At 40.4% G+C, this 17,632-nt stretch overlaps 1 protein-coding gene across 50 annotated transcripts in view; it reads left to right on the forward strand.

Moving 5' to 3' along the window:
* PTER (phosphotriesterase related) overlaps nucleotides 1-17,632 on the forward strand; it is a 110,793-nt gene that overhangs the window by 20,053 nt on the left and 73,108 nt on the right. For 20 of the 50 annotated variants that reach the window (XR_013397943.1, XR_013397942.1, XR_013397941.1 and 17 more), the window contains one exon: nucleotides 9,547-9,629. Coding sequence is in view for 11 of the 50 variants with exons in the window: in XM_077945868.1 (XP_077801994.1) it covers nucleotides 15,750-15,819 (70 nt within the window). In the remaining 39 variants the exon portion in view is untranslated. Of the gene's footprint in view, nucleotides 1-9,546; nucleotides 9,630-11,055; nucleotides 11,149-12,099; nucleotides 12,183-15,615; nucleotides 15,820-17,632 lie in introns of all 50 variants that reach the window. The other 30 variants (XR_001446996.3, XR_013397938.1, XR_001446997.3 and 27 more) reach the window with 4 other exon arrangements.

Here is a 17,632-nt window from a genome sequence, read left to right on the forward strand (position 1 = left end):
ACAGGTGCACGCCACCACAGCCAGCTAATTTTTGTATTTTTAGTAGAGACGATATTTCACCATGTTGGCCAGGCTAGTCTCAACTCCCAGCCTCAGGTGATCCACCCGCCTTGGCCTCCCAAAGTGCTGGGATTACAGGCATCTGCCACCATGCAGGGCCCTCAAAGTACATTGTTTATCATGTGTATTCATTCCATTTACCTACCTGCTGTATAAAATTTGTTATAAACCTGATTAAATTGCAAACTCCTTGAAGACAGGCACCATGTCTGCTTTTCCTATCTCTACGGCAGAGAGGGTCTGACCCAATTTATTACTGTTGTATGAACTGTCAGCAAAAAAAAAGAAAAAACAAAAGAAACCCTAATATCTTGTGGAAGAACCTTATATTCAATTAAGGATTGTAGGAAGACCTGACTGCAAAGTGGATTGACCTTTTGAGAAGTGAAATGCTTTACTGCTGCCCAGCACTTTTTTTTTAAGCTCTCATATCACAACAACTTGGCTCCATCACTATTAATCTTATATGGTAATGCAGTGACAATGAGATGATTTCTCTGGAGAATCTATGCTAATACTATTAAAATGCTCTTACAATGTCAAAATGATTGCAGTGTATGCATGTGGGGACTGTGCTTATGCGATTATGATATTATAGTGATGGGCGATTACCATAGGAAACTACTAATTCAACCCTGCAGGGACTTGTATTATGAAGCCATTATAACATGAGATTATAATGACACAATAACTTGGATGCACATTTGTGATGTGAAAACCAAAAGCTAATTTGAATGCAAGTCATATTTCCATTAAATTGTAATTAAACACTGAAAGCAATGCGTGTTTAAATTTGAGACGGAGACATGCAAGCCATAAATGAAAGTTGTGGGGAAGGAGTGCATGGCGAGTGTAAGCTTAGAATAGTGTCAAGGTACCATTTGCAACTCTGCCCTTTGGTATTTACTGGGTGTGAAAGCTGTCACCGAAGGTGCTTCTCCAGATTTTCTCCCTCTCTGCTGGTCCTCTAAAGCAGCCAAAAACAGTACCAAGACACAAGAAGTGTGGGTCCAATTTCCGTTCCTATCACAACCGCTAACATTGACAGCCTTTTTGTTTCATTTTTGAAGTAGGCATGAAGCACCTTACCTCCCTTAATACAAGAGACTAAAGCAAGTTTTTTCCATGAAAAATAACCTTTTTTATATGCAACAAAATTACTCCATATTCAAAATCAGACAGAACAGATAAGTGCAAAGGGAAAAAAGATTTTTAAAAATCTTTAAAAATTCTACTCCCAGAGATGACCTGTATTAGCATCTCTGGGTATTTTCTTTCAGACTGTTCTCCATGCATAGTATCAATGTATTTTTCTTCAAAAATTTGCATTCTACAGCACTTTTAAAACCTACTTAGTGATTCTTCTCACCCCTTCCAGTTGCAAGATCTATTTCTTATCCAAGAGATTGCAGTTGATAAGTTTTGTTTGTTTTTTGAAGGTCAGCTCGAGCTGGACGATTTCACATGTCACTTGGACAAGTATATTTTACTATTAGAGAATCATACTTGGAAAGGTTTATACTCTGCATATGTCAGTTACAGGATGGGTCTATAGTAAATTCTTCAGATTCTACTAGCAGTACTATCGCTACTCCACATTTGTCTCTGTTTAAGGAATCAGTGGGGCCTTTGAGAAATCATAGGGCTCTAATTTGTTCTCAAACTGGTAATTATTGTATGGTTTAGATAACTATAGATTATTTTTTAAAAACTAGGAACGTTTAGGAACTACGGAACTTGTTAGCTACACCCCTGCATCTGCTAGTTTAGATGTTCTCAGGTTACACAGCAGCTCGTATATATTCCCTCCTAATTATGACTCAAAGTAGTTACAGCTCCTTGGTTTAAATATAGTTGAGCTTTTGCTATTAAGTATTTGCTTTGCACTTAGATATGCTGTATATTTCAGAGTTATTTATTTGTTTGTTTACTTATTTGAGACCGAGTTTTGCTGTCCTTACCCAGGCTAGGATGCAATGGCGCAATCTCGGCTCACCACAACCTCCACCTTCCGGGTTCAAGCGAGTCTCCCGCCTTAGCCTCCCGAGTGGCCGGGATTACAGGCATGCACCACTATGCCTGGCTAATTTTGTATTTTTAGTAAAGATGGAGTTTTTTCCATGTTGGTCAGGCTGGTCTCGAACTCCCAACCTCAGGTGATTTGCCCTCCGTGGTCTCCCAAAGTGCTGGGATTACAGGTGGGGGCCGCTGCGCCCGGCCCAGAGTTATTTTTATTACCCCTGTTGCAATGACCAAATGAAGAAGACAATTTAAATTACTAGAGTCTTATTTTTCTAATTAGGAAAAGGAAAGCAGACTGCAGTTAAAGGGCTTGCTTCGTGTCATGCAGTGAACAGTGGAATTGAGATTAGGTCTTCTGGTCCTGGGTTAACATAGCTTCTTTTTTAGGCTAAGACGTGATGTCACTTTGGGTTAATACTTCTGTATTAATGGAGACAAGAATAACTATTTTTGATGTTCATAGTAAATACTTAGATAGCTTAGTAAAACGAACGTTGGACAAGTTGAGAGACTGGGTTCTAATTTCTTCCAAAGATTAAAGGATGCCATTTTAGCATCTAAAATTGAAGTCATCAAATTAAACGATCTCCATCGTTTATTCCAGCTCAAAAATTCTAAAATCAAATAGTATTGAACATTAATTAAAATGCAAATATTTTCATTTTAAGCATTATACATTTTAATATTTAATAATATATTTTACCTACTTTAAAAACCATTAATCTAAATTCAAAACCAGTCCTTACTTGGATGACTTGTAATAATTTGACACTTTTTAGCAGTAGATTTGTAATTTGACTCAAACTTTCTTTTTTTGAGAAATTTATTAAATTATTAAAGTCACAGATATAAAGTTGATTGAAAAGAGATGAAAATTACAGTCTTTTTTTTTTTTTTTTTTAGAGTCTCACTCTGTTTCCCAGGCATCCTACTGCAACCTCCACCTCCCAGGTTCAAGAGATTCTCCTGCCTTAGCCTCCCGATTAGCTGGGATTAGAGGCATCCGCCACCATGCCTGGCTAATTTTTGTAATTTTGATAGAGATGGGTTTCACCATGTTGGCCAGGCTGGTCTCAAACTCCTCACCTCAGGTGATCTGCCCACTTCAGCCTCCCAAAGTGCTGGGATTACAGGCATGAGCTGCTGTGCCTGGCCAAAAATTACAGTCATTTGATATATCAGCAATATTGTTAAAGTACAGTTAAAACTACAGTGAAAGGAGATTTTTACTTACATAATTATATAAATATATAGATAAATCATTGTGTCAAATAATATTTTATTTTATTTATTTATTTATTTTTTGAGATGGAATCTCGCTGTGTCGCCCAGGCTGGAGTGCAGTGGCTCGATCTCGGCTCACTGCAAGCTCCGCCTCCTGGGTTTACGCCATTCTTCTGCCTCAGCCTCCCGAGTAGCTGGGACTACAGGCGCCCGCCACCATGCCCGGCTAATTTTTTTGTATTTTTAGTAGAGACGCGGTTTCACTGTGTTAGCCAGGATGGTCTCGATCTCCTGACCTCTTGATCCACCCGCCTCAGCCTCCCAAAGTGTAATATTTTAAGTACATGATTTTCTGTGAATTCTTAGGAAGCAGGTGATAGCAATGATTGAGGTGCTAAATTAAGCTATGGTGCTAGACAAACCTTTCTAAATATTTTAATGCAGCTTATTTTTATGGGGAAAATATATAAGCAAATTAAATTTAAGCAAATTAAATATAATTAAATTGCTTTTTACTTACATATATAATTTTATATATAAATGAGTTAATTAAAATTTGTTATTTGATGGTAGAGATTTTTTCTATTTTTATGTGACTTTTTCTCTAGAGAACTTAGAATTCAGTTAGAGTATTTTCTTGGCCATCTCAAAGACTGGGAAAGAGTGATTATTGCTCTATGACACATGTAGTCATTACAGATTTGCCCTTGACCCCATTGTAGTAAATCAGCTTTCAGGAGTGGAAATCTACTGTTTGTTACCTTACTTTTAGTACATCAGATACTAGTCTTTCCCCAAAACACTTCTCTGTCAGGTGCCACACTCTCTTAGGACTAGGCAAAATTTCTTACTTTGAGTTCTTTCCTAGACCATTAATAAAGGCTACCTCTAAAGCAATTTTTCTCAAACTTGGAGTTCCACAAACTCTCAACAAAATTTTGATTTTGTCTTTTCATTTTTATAATCATCAAACCATTTTAAGCATATTCTGAATCAATATACCTGTTTTATAACCATATATTGCCCTAGGGTTTCATTATATGCATTTCCATTACTTTTTAAGACTTGAGTGATACCAAATTACTACCTAAAATAACATTTATCTTTTTCATGACTTTTTTTTTTTTTTTTTCCAAACTAGAGTCTCTGTTTTACTGGAAGCCATGGCCGTATTTCCTAGGACTTTTTTTTTTTTCTGAGATGAAGTCTTGCTCTTGCTGCCCAGGCTGGAGTGCACTGGCATGATCTTGGCTCGCTGCAACCTCTGTCTCCCGGGTTCAAGCAATTCTCCTGCCTCAGCCTCCTGAGTACCTGGAATTACAGGCGCCTGCCAATACGCCCGGCTAATTTTTGTATTTTTAGTAGAGATGAGGTTTCCCCATGTTGGCCAGGCTAGTCTCAAACTCCTGACCTCAAGCAATCCGCCCACCTCGGCCTCCCAAAGTGCTGGAATTACAGGTGTGAGCCGTCACGCCCAGCCTTTTCCTAGGACTTTTTGAGAGGTGGTTGGATTGAGAGAGCAGTGGATAATCTGTCAAAGTGGTTTACTTACTTTATTTATTTCCTTTATAAGAAGTACAGTTGGTTTACAAATTAAATCATATATGATGGCTGCATGTGTATTTGTTTTCCTGAGTCTGACTTTAGGGTTTGTTTATACCAGTATCCTAAGGGTAGAACTAAGAGTTAAGACTTGTTGTGAGTTTTCTAGTCTTGGCAATTTTTCCAGCCCTGCGATTTGTACTGTCTTCCACATAATCTACTCTGTACTCTTTTTTTTTTTTTTTTTTTTGAGACAGGGTCTCGTTCTGTTGCCCAGGCTGGAGTGCAGTGATCCAATCTCAGCACACGTAGCCTTTGGCTCCCGGGTTCAAGCGATTCTCCTGCCTCAGCCTCCTGAGTAGCTGGGATTACAGGCATGCACTACCATGCCTGGCTAATTTTTGTATTTTTAGTAGAGATGGGGTTTCACCATGTAGGCCAGGCTGGTCTCAAACTCCTGGCCTCAAGTGATTCACCCACCTCAGCCTCCCAAAGTGCTGGGATTACAGGCGTGAGCCACCGTGCCCGGCCACATAATCTACTCTTAACATTACCTCCTTAAGATTGATGCCTGCCGGGCATGGTGGTCATGCCTGTAACCCCAGCACTTTGGGAGGCCGAGGCGGGTGGATCACAAGGTCAGGAGATTGAGACCATCCTGGCTAATATGGTGAAACCCCGTCTCTACTGAAAATACAAAAAATTAGCCGGGCGTGTGGCATGTGCCTATAGTCCCAGCTACTTGGGAGACTGAAGCAGGACAATCGCTTGAACCTGGGAAGCAGAGGTTGCAATGAGCTGAAATTCTGCCATTGCACTCCAGCCTGGGCGACAGAGCGAGTCTCCATCTTGAAAAAAAAGGAAAAAAAAGACTGATGCTCACTCATCTCTCAAACTGAGGGAAAACTGGAGACAGAGGGAAGAACTCAGCCAAGCTCCTGATAAACCACTTACTTAAAGCTAAGAGATTATCATGATAAATGATAATTGGGATTATCATGATAAATTGGGATTATTGTCCTGTGTTCTTTTATAAGAAACAGGCGATGCATATTTTTTTTCTTTTTTTTTGAGACCAAGTCTCACTCTTGTCACCTAGGCTGGAGTGCAATGGCGCAATCTCAGCTAACTGCAACCTCTGCCTCTCGGGTTCAAGTAATTCTCCTGCCTCAGCCTCCCTTTATTACAGGCAGGTGCCACCATGCCCGGCTAATTTTTGTATTTTTAGTAGAGACGGGGTTTCACCATGTTGGCCAAGCTGGTCTTGAACTCCTGACCTCAGGTGATCCGCCCATCTCGGTTCCCAAACTGCTGGGATTACAGGCGTGAGCCACTGCGCCCAGTCAATGCACATTTTCTTTGGCGCACATTTTAGATGTTTATTAATAAGTGTTGGTCGACTCCCAAAGGAGAAATCTCAGAGGCCATGGTTGTTATCCCATTTTTAAAGGTCTCCCACGGGATGCTTACGGAACCTATAGCAGTGGACTCTGCCTTTAATGAAAGTGAAATATAGCTCATCATCCTTGTCTCAATAATAACCCCATTTCCTCATTGGTGAAATGGGAACAATGATAATAAATGTGGATTTCGTCTCAAAGTACATCCGATGGTCCGGTCTTCCACTGTTTTTGATGACTCACCTTCTGTTGATCCCTTACCTATTTCACCGGGACATTAGGAGATTTAATTAAAGTGTGTAGAGGATCTAAGCTCTTCAGAGAAACACACAGCATTATTATGGTAGATAACACTTCTGATCTTCCATAATCTCTTGAAGGTAATGAAACCAGCAATATAGAAAGCTGACGCTTTAATATAGTCAGGGTTTTATGAAGACACATCCATACAATACTTCATTAGTAGTGGTCACCGTTGTGGGATTGAGAGTTCAGAATTCAATTCCTAGGAACTTTCTAATTGTTCTAAACATTTTGATGTAACTTTTTTCCTGTCAATACACACATTCGAGAGATCAGTTAAGTATTCAGGTCGTGCTGGTTTTACTCAACTTTGAAGGCTTTTCTATTTTGTTTTCAAACTATGATTATTATAAGTTGGAGCAGGGGGGAAAGGAGTATTTATCCAGGTCTGTGTTTTCCCTGACAGACAGTCCTGCTTTTAAGATCCCTGAGGAACAAGGAAAATTACTTTTGTTTCCTGACTCACCTCCTGGTCTCCGGTTTCTCCAGCTTTCAACCTGTACTCCAACTGTCTACTTAATGATCACCCTAATATAGTTCTCATCCTCTGGGTCAGGCCCTTGTGTCAGTATTTTTCACTGTAAGCTAATGTGCAACCTACAATGAGCCTTTATGGGATGCTTTAAAGTCTGGAAGCATGATTCTCATTGCTCATACCATCAGAATGTCTCTGTGACATGCCACCTTCTCCAGGAAGCCTTCTCATTCCTCCAGTATCAGTGAACGTTGTCCATACCAATCTCACAGGGCACTTGCTTTGTACCTGTATCCATCCATTTTCATGCTCCTGATAAAGACATACCTAAGAATGGGTAATTTATAAAGAAACGAAGTTTAATTGACTCACTGTTCCACATGGCTGGGGAGGCCTCATGATCATGGCAGAAGGGAAGGAGGAGCAAAGTCACATCTTACATGGCAGCAGGGAAGAAAGAACTCGTGCAGGGGAACTCCTCTTTATAAAACCATCAGATCTCATGAGACTTAAACACTATCACGAGAACAGCATGAGAAAGACCCACCCCCATGATTCAGTTACCTCCCCTGGGTCTCTCCATGACACATGGGAATTGTGGGAGCTACAATTCAAGATAAGATTTGGGTGAGGACATGACCAAGCCATATCAGTACCTCTCTCCTAGCATTTACTGCACTCTGCTTTGTATCATAAATATCCTATTAATATATAAAACAATGAGTGTCTCATTACTTACCATGTATGTGCCAGGCACCGTGTTGGTGGCTCCTCTCTTAGGGCCAGGATTGTTTCTTTTTCGTCTTTGTTTTCCTGCAAATCTTCTGTTGGAGTTAGTAGATCCTCAGCAAACATTTGCTACATTACATTGAAATGTATGCAGGTGAAATTAGCACATGTTTGGAAAGCTGATTTCCTTGCATTCCCTTCCTATGCCCTGAGAACTTAAGACCCAAGTTGCCCCCTCAGATCTGTAAATCAAAGCAGCTTTTCTTAATATTTCAGGAAGCTTAAAGATCATTGGTCACAAACCTATAAAAAGGACATAATGCCAATAAAAACATAGGTTTGCTTGTGGCTGAAATTACATTCCATCAATGTGGAATTGAAGGGTGGATAGAATGGAACTAAATATTTGCTCATTGGTTGAGCAGACATTTATTGAGCATCTTACTCTGTGCAATCGCTGTTTGTATTAGTTCGTTCTCACACTGCTATAAAGATACTACCCAAGTCTGGGTAATTTGTAATAGCAAGAGGTTTAATTGACTCATAGTTCCGCATGGCTGGGGAGGCCTCAGGAAACGTACAATTATGGTGGAAGGGGAGTCAGCCATGTCTTACATGGCAGCAGGAGAGACAGAGGGTGAGTAAGAGCAGGGAAAACTGCATCATAAAACCAGAAGATCTCATGAGAACCCACTCACTATCATGAGAACAGCATGGGGAAAACCGTCCCCATGATCCAGTCACCTCCCATCTCTTCCCTCTCTCAATATGTAGGGATGATGGAGATTACAATTTGAGATGAGATTTGGGTGGGGACACAGAGCCAAACCATATCACTGTTATAGCTTAGAGTTGCATATACTGTTCCAAATATGGGAATGGAGTTAGTTATCAAAACAAAGTCTAGTTACAAGTACAGCTCTCCCTTTCATTGGTTATGTTGTCGAGTTTCCCAGCCAGGTGTCCAGGCCAGCAGCAGACCAGAGCAAGGCAAGGGCTAGAGTCAGAATGGAAGTATCTGAGCTCCCTGCTAGTGTCTGTCAGACCTTTTTCTGTTATAACTACCATTTTTTTTTACACCAAACAGGCTAGGTTAGACCATCTAAAAACATGTACCTGCACTGCTTGTTTGTTTGTTTGAGACAGAATCTTGCTCTGTCACCCAGGTTGCAGTGCAGTGGCACCATCTCAGCTCACTGCAACCTCCGCCTCCCCTGTTCAAGTGATTCTTGTGACTCAGCCTCCCAAGTAGCTGGGATTACAAGCAGATGGCACCACGCCCAGCTAATTTTTGTATTGTTAGTAGAGATGGGGTCTTGCCATGTTGGCCAGGCTGGTCTCAAACTCCTGGCCTCAAGTGATCCGCCTGTCTCTGCCTCCCGAAGTGCTGGAATTACAGGCACCTGGCCTGATTCTTTTAAACTCTGGATTAGCAAAACATAGTATTGTTATTTGTGCAACTGAATCACACAGCCTTTCTGTGATTCAAAGTTTATTTAAAAATTAAATGGCCTTAGAAAGAAATTCCTGCGGATGGTCGATACATTTAAAACATTTGCCTAAGAGCCATTATTCAGGTTTACTTTTCATAAAGGAAGACTTACGGCCATGAATCACCTGCAGCAATTTTACTAAGTATTTTTAGTTTTCTGATTTTCAGTTGACTTCCACTAATGCAGATAGGAAATGTCTTTGGAGATGAAGTCACTTGCTGTTAGTTTTTATATGCTCAAGATTCTTGCTCTTACACTACTCTCCCCTTATCCATGGTTTTGCTTTTTGTGGTTTCAGTTACCCGTAGTCAACCGCAGTCTGAAAATATTAAGATATCTTAAGACGCAGAGAGAGAGAGAGAGGAGAGAAACCGCATTCACGTAAGTTTTATTCCAGCATATTGTTATAGTTCTTCTATATTATTATTAGTTATTGTTGTTAATCTTTTACTGTGCCTAATTTACAAATTAAAGTTTATCATAAGCATGTATATATGGGGAAAAAAACATAGTCTCTACAGGGTTAGGTATTATTTGCGGTTTTATGCATCCACTGGGGGCCCTGGAACAGATTTTCTGTGGATAAAAGGGCACTACTGTGGATAGTAAGGGAAAGTTAAAAAAACAAAAACAAACAAAAAAGTCCAAAACAAACAAACAAACAAAAAAGGCTGTGTATTCCTATGTAGTTGGGTAAAGAAGAATAATCTAAAATAGCACATTTGCTGCCAGGCACAGTGACTCAATGTCTGTAATCCTGGCACTTTGGGAGGCTGAGGCAGGTGCATCACCTGAGGTCAGGAGTTCGAGACCAGCCTGGCCAACATGGTGAAACCCCCTCTCTACTAAAAATACAAAAATTAGCCAGGTGTGGTGGATGGGTGCCTGTAATCCCAATTACTCAGGAGGCTGAGGCAAGGGAATTGCTTGAACCTGGAAGATGGAGGTTGCAGTGTGCAATTGCACTCCAGCCTGGGTGACGTGAGTAAAACTCCGCCTCAAAAAGTAATAATAGTAAAATAAAATAGTATATTTGCTGCCTTCTGATAACTTGGAGTGTGAAGATACAGGAAAGTTGAAAAAACAAACCTGGCTTCAAAATCCAGAGCCCAAACACTTTTGGAAAAACATTTTCCATGCTTTTTAATAATTTTTAGCTATTCCGATTTGAGAAAATAATGTGATATTCCATAAAAGGGCTGTGCTGTGATCTCAGAATTATCTGTTGTCAGAAATATATTGAATAAAGATTCCAGGAAAATGGCCAGCATGGTGGCTCATGTCTGTAATCCCAGCACTTTGGGAGGCAGAGGAGGGCAGATCACTTTAGGTCAGGAGTTTGAGACCAGCCTGGCCAACACAGCAAAACCCCATCTCTACTAAAAATACAAAAATTAACCGAGTGTGGTGGCAGACACCTGTATCCCAGCTACTTGGAAGGCCGAGGCAGGAGAATCACTTGAACTCGGGAGGTGGAAGTTGCAGTGAGCCAAGATCAAGCCACTGTACTCCAGCCTGAGTGACAGAGCAAAACTCCATCTCAAAACAAAAAAGATTCCAGGAAAATGTTTAGCTCTTTTTTTTTTTTAAATAACTTTTACCCTCTATTAACTACACATTTATGTTGTTCTTTTCTAGTGCTAATTCCACTTCTATTTATAATTTCTTTGCTTCTGCTTTATTTTTTATTTTCTTACTTTATTATATGCTTCCTTTGTGTAAGTTTCCTCAAACCCTTTGTGGATAAAGCTGGACTAAAACAAGCAAGCATCTAGATGTACCATATTAAATACATATTATGTACCAGGCACTGCAGGGAACTGAGGACTGAGAGGCAAAGAAGATGTGACTCACCCCAGCGAACTCCAAGTCTGATGGAAAAGACATAAAACAGAAGAAGGTAGCTGGGTGCGGTGGCTAATGCCTATAATCTCAGTACTTTGGGGGCCAAGGTGGGAGGATCCCTTGAGTCCAGGAGTTCAAAACCAGCCTGGACAACATAGGGAGACCCCTTTCTCTATAGAAAATAAAAAAAATAGTTGGGTGTGGCAACATGCACTTGTAGTCCCAACTACTCAGGAGGCTGAGGTAGGAGGTACACTTGAGCCCAGGAGTTTGAGGCTGCAGTGAGCTATGATCATACCGCTGCACCCCAGCCTGAGTGACAGAGTGAGACCCTGTCTCTTAAAAAAAAAAAAAAAAAAAAAGGCCAAAAATAAAAAATCAGAAGAAGTGCATTATTAAGGTGAAACTTGAGGTGCTATGACAGTACCTAGAATTGACATCTTACCTGTATTGCTTGAGCAACAAGGAGGAACCACAGGACAGTCTTCTAGTTAGGAAGAGTACTGAAGGCTGAGTAGAAGTTGGCCAGGATTGGGAAAGGGTCAGGGAGGAGAGTGGGAGTGGGTTGGATTCGCAAGCTGAGAGTAGAGGCAGAAACCTGCTCAGAGACCTTGGGACGGGAGAAGATGTAAAGTCCAGGAAAGGGCAGGCGAGCGCACAGTGGGTTCACAGGGTACTATCAGACTCTATGTTCAGATTTGTTTTTTAAGGTTAGAAGACTCAGGGAGGGACGTGTTCCTGTCTGCATTTTAGACATAGGCTAAATGCTTCCTAAGGTGGACTGGAAAGCGGAGAGATTGCTGAGAAGCTTTTACTGGAATCCATCTGTGAGGTGATGGTGGTTCCTGCTAAGATCGTGACTGTGAGAGGGAAGGGGAAGAGATGAACCGAAGAGCTATTAAAGTGGTGGAATTTACAGGATTTAGAAACTGAGTGGGTGTGGGTGAGGCAGGAGTCTTGGATGAAATCTGAGTTTGTTTTGTTTTCTTGTTTGTTCATTTCTGAGATTGTGAACATGACTCACTACAGCCTCGAGCCCAGGCTCAAGTGATCCTTCTGCCTCCGCGTCCTGTGTAGCTGGGACCACAGGTGCGTGCCAACACCCCTGACTAATTTTTGAATTTTTTTTTCTAGAGACGAGGTCTCACTTTGTCACCCAAGCTGATCACGAACTCCTGGCTCAAGCAGTCCTCCTGCCTCAGCCTCCCAAAGTGGTGCTGGTATTACAGCATGAGCCACCATGCCTGGCCTTTTTTTTTTTTTTTAATTTAAATAGGAGCATTTGTAGATGTTGCATCAGAGAGAATGTGGAAAATGTAGACATGTCATGTAAATTACCAAGTGCTGGGCTTTTAATTATCCAATAAGGTTGCTATCTATTTTGTCATTGTCGGCTAAACTAGTCTAATTAATCTTAACAGAACTCTGTGTGAAGTGCTGTTCGTAGTCAATATTTGCCTTTCTCTAAGCAGATTCAGGTTGGAATTGCAGCCTTTCAGTCCAAGGGCAAGTTTCTTAACTTTTCTTGGCCTCACTTTCCTCATAGAATATCAAGCCAGCAATACATTCATGAGAATTTGAGATGAGAGATGTAAAGTGCTTTAAGCAACACATAGGGGCTTAGTCAATGAACACAAGGCATGATTGTTGGTTCCCAGCCTCCAAGTGAGGCCAAGGGACTCTTATCTATCTTTGCATCTCCCATAGACCTTACCTGCCTCACATAGCATCTTACACTTATTAACTGTTTAATACGTATTTATCAAATCCATAGTAACTTTTTATTTCATCTTATTGAGGCTGTTTGCCCTCCATTAAAAAGGTTTCCTGGGAGGAAGCAGTGGCTCACGCCTATAATCCCAGCACTTTGGGAGGTCAGGCAGGCAGATCACTTGAGGTCAGGAGTTCAAGACCAGCCTGGCCAACAGAGTGAAACCCCATGTCTACTAAAAATACAAAAATGAGTTCGGTGTGGTGGTGGGTGCCTGTAATCCCAGCGACTTGGGAGGCTGAAGCAGGAGAGTCACTTGAATCCGGAAAGTGGAGGTTTCAGTGAGCCCAGATTGTGCCACTGCACTCTAGCCTGGGCGACAGAGCGAGGCTCCATCTCAAAAAAACAAAAAATAATTCTTATGGTTCTATTCTTTAAAAAGATTTTTTTCTGTGGTTCTATTTTTTTGGTTTATCTGTACTTAAAATGTATTGTTCTTGATTCTCTCTCTTTTTTTTTTTTTTTTTTTTTTTTAACTTACAAATGATGACTCGCACTTCCTAATTTCTGATTAGGAAGTTCCCTTCATGACACCCCCGCCTCCATTTCCACTGCTAACCCCACACGTGAGTGTGTTCAAATGAGATCTTGTTCCTGGTCTGGCTTAAGTGTGATAAAAATTATTCAGGCCATGGAGCTTTTTCCAGAATTGTCACTGGGCTTCAAGACTTCCACCAAAGTCAAAATCAGTCAGCTATGGACTACCTCAAACAGCTTGAATTGAATTAAAATGAACCATAGTGCTAGAAAGGCGTGTAATTTGATCTGAAATATTGCGCAGGAACAATATCAAATCTCAGGCAAGACAGGCAATTAGCAACTTTGTGATAATAAAGAATCTGAAATAGCTCTTGACTTCATAACTCTTTGCCTGCCTGTGTGTTTTGGTTGGGGGATTCAAAATCTATATTTTACTATTTTACCTGTGACATTAGTATAAGCATCTGATGGATTTACACTAGTAGCATTGATCTTTTCCCATCTTACTACCTTTTATTGATTATAAATGTCATAAACATTAAAAACTGGAAAATACATTAAATTGTAATGAAAGAAAAAAAAAAGATCTATCTTCACTCCTGCTCAAAGATAAGCTTAACATTTTAGTATCTCTGTCTGTTAAGGCCTACTTATATGTAGATACGTACACTCCATATAAATTTTTATCATACGTAAAATACTTAAACTAGTTTTGTGTTTTGCTTTCTCGGGTAATAAAAGCATTTTTCTTTATTTTCCTTATTTTTTTCTTTACATCAAAGAGCATACAGAATGTAAGAGCATTTTTCTATGTCATTAAATATTTTTTGCAAATATAATTGAACGGTTGCATAATGTTCCATCCTGTTTATATGTAAACATTCCTACGTTATAAGACATTTTGTTGCCATTCTATATAATGCCACAATGGACTCTTTGAGCATAAATCTTTTTTACACATGTCTAAATATTCCCTTAAGACAGATTCCCACCAGCGGAGTAACATTTTTAAGACTCAGGATACTTACTGCTAAATTACTTTTCAGACAAGTTGGGCAAATTTGTACTTTTGCCAGCGTTGTGGCTAGGAGGTTTTCATATCTCCACGCTCACTACAGTCTTCCTGTTTTCACAAACAAGTCAATGAATGGGCTGGATTTGTTGTAACCGTCTCTCAAGTGATGCTTTCTATGGGATTCCCACAATATCACTACTGCTAACTTTTAAGGACTAAGTTACCATTTTAAATGGAAAGATTTTTTTCTTGAATGTGAAGCTGGATATCTAGAAATAAAAAATTGCAATTGGTTATTTGGTGTTTCTTGCATTGCTGGTTATAAGTTCCTTAAATATTATACAGATACTATTTTTATTATTTAGCATTTATCCCATGATAAAACTGGAATCATGTATGCCTGATACGGATTGACTGTGTCTCCACCCACATCTCACCTTGAATTGTAATAATCCCTACGTGTCAAGCAAGGGTGGGGCCAGGTGGAGATAATTGAATCACGGGGTGGTTTCGCCCATACTGTTTTCCTGGTAGTGAATAAATCTCAGGAGCTCTGCTGGTTTTTTAAATGGGAGTTCCCCTGAGCAAGCTCTCTTGCCTGCTGCCATGTAAGTCATGGCTTTGTTCCTCATTCGCCTTCCGCCATGACTGTGAGACTTCCCCAGCCATATAGAATCGTGAGTCCATTAAACCTCTTTCCTTTATAAATTACCCAGTCTCAGTTATGTCTGTATCAGCAGCATGAGAACAGACTAATACAGTCCTTCTCCCCCACCATGTTTTGGGGCTTATCTGGGGATAGTAATTCCTAATAAATACTTTACTTCTTTGGTATTTGGACTTTTGGACAGCTTTTTGAAATTTGAACAGTTTTCTATCATGTTGTACCCTCTGGAATTTATGAAAGTAAAATACACTGTGCTTCAGGTTTAGTTTGTAGAAGTGAGAATTTTATGTACGTAGCTTCTATTCTCTTCATTTCTCACTAAGAAGTCAAAATTTAAACCAGACTTCCTGTTTGTCTGGACATAAAAGAAAAAGTAATTATTTGTAGAGTAATTTAATCTAGTGGGTCTTAGGGCATAGCTCTCCATATTATATGCCCAATTTCCTTGCAAACTTCAAAAAAGGAAAAAACTTGATTAGAATTTTAGAGTTAGAGCACATTGTACTTTATTCACTTTGGAATAAACCGTTTGGCTCTTTCATTCTTTAAGGTTTAAACTAGGTACTATACTTTCCTTCTCTCTATTCAGTTCAATTGAGTCTCACTGATGCAAACTAAACACTAGATACTGTATAACTATTGGGGATAAAGGAGACCTTCTGCTCACGCCACCTCTAGCCTGACGAAGCCCCTGATGAAGTCAAAGGAAGACAAATCCATGCCATGCTGGGATATACTGTGGAACCTCGTGATGTATTCATTATGAGTCCTCATCTCCACCACACCCCAGCTAGTAAGTTACTTAGATAAACCAAATCTATGCACAAATGAACTATTAAAAATTAGTTCTCCTAGCGCTTGAACCCGGGAGGTTGTAGTGAGCTGAGATTGCGCCACTGCACTCCAGACTGGGCGACAGAGCAAGACTCTGTCTGGGGGGGGGAAAAATTAGCTCTCCTGTAAGCATTCCTGTGTCCTTAATATCAGTTTCTGTTCCTGCCTTGCATCTCCGCGTCTTTTTCTTTGTCTCTGGCCGAATGCTGTAAATGCTCATAAATATCAAGTAATATGATGCAAAGAGATTGCAAACTAAAACTGAATACCTTAAAGATGCAGTTTGTCATGAAGCTGCTGAAAGAGATACTGGAGAAATGCCAAAATACCTCTGAAGCCAAAGTCTGGCTGTGTGACTGTGGAGCATTTAAAAGCATCTCATGACTTGGTTTCTTCACTTGAAAACTGGAATAATACCGCCTGATTAACCACATAAGATTTGAAATAAAAAGCAAGTAAAATGATACCTAAAAGCACCACTTAAATAATAAAGTACCAGACCGGGCGCGGTGGCTCAGGCCTGTAATCCCAGCATTTTGGGAGGCCGAAGCGGGCAGATCACGAGGTCAGGAGTTCGAGACCAGCCTGGCCAACATAGTGAAACATCGTCTCTACTAAAAATACAAAAAAAATAGCCGGTTGTGGTGGCACGTGCCTGTAATCCCAGCTACTTGAGAGGCTGAGGCAGGAAAATTGTTTGAATCCGGGAGTTAGACCCTTAACAGCCCAAGTACTTCAGAATAGAAGAAGTTGCATAACAACCAGTTAATAGAGGACCTTGGTAAAAAAAATGATAGTCTTCAAAAATAATTTTGCAGAACTTTTTTCATCACTGGGGTATAAAAGTCAGGAAAAGAATGTCGTCTCACATAATTTTGTCAGAAAAATGATCTTCCCTCCCCACCAAATCTAACACTCAGCTAATTCTTTGTTCTAACCATTAGGGCATATTTATAATGATGACTTATTTTGATTTTTTTAGCATAAAATCTTAAGCCCTTTAAAAATGACATATTATTTGGTGTTGGTCTCTATATTTTGATTATCTACTGCTATGTAACAAACCACCTACCCCTTCAGGGTGCTCTAACAGAATAACATAGCCTGGATGGCTTACAAAAAAACAGAAATTTGGCCAGGCGCGGTGGCTCACGACTGTAATCTCAGCACTTTGGGAGGCCAAGGCGGGTGGATCACGAGGTCAGGAGTTCGAGACCAGCCTGGCCAGCATGGTGAAACCCCGTCTATATTAAAAATACAAAAAATTATCTGGGCATGATGGCGTGCACATGTAATCCCAGCTACTCAGGAGGCTAAGGCAGGAGAATCGCTTGAACCCGGGAGGCAAAGGTTGCAGTGAGCTGAGATCACGCCACTGTACTCCAGCCTGGGTGACAAAGTGAGACTCCATCTCAAAAAAACAAAACAAAACAGAAATTTATTTCTCATCATTCTGGAGGCTGAGAAGTCTAAGATTGAAGCCCTGGCAGATCTGGTGTCTGGTGAGGGCCTGCATCCTGGTTTGCAGATGGTCATCTTGCTGTGTCTTCACATGGTGGAAGGAAGGAGGGAGCTCTTTGGGGTCTTTTTTATAAAGGGACTAATTCCATTTATGAAGCCTGTACCTTCATGAGTTGATCACCTCTCAAAGGCCCCACCTGCTAATACAGTTACCGGGGATTAGGATTTCAACATAGGAATTTTGAAGGGACACACACATTTATAGCCATCCCTAAGCCAGAGGTTGCGAACAACCACCATTTTATTGTCCC

This window comes from Macaca mulatta, chromosome 9, assembly GCF_049350105.2.
Source record: "Macaca mulatta isolate MMU2019108-1 chromosome 9, T2T-MMU8v2.0, whole genome shotgun sequence".
In the NCBI taxonomy this organism is placed as follows: domain Eukaryota; kingdom Metazoa; phylum Chordata; class Mammalia; order Primates; family Cercopithecidae; genus Macaca; species Macaca mulatta.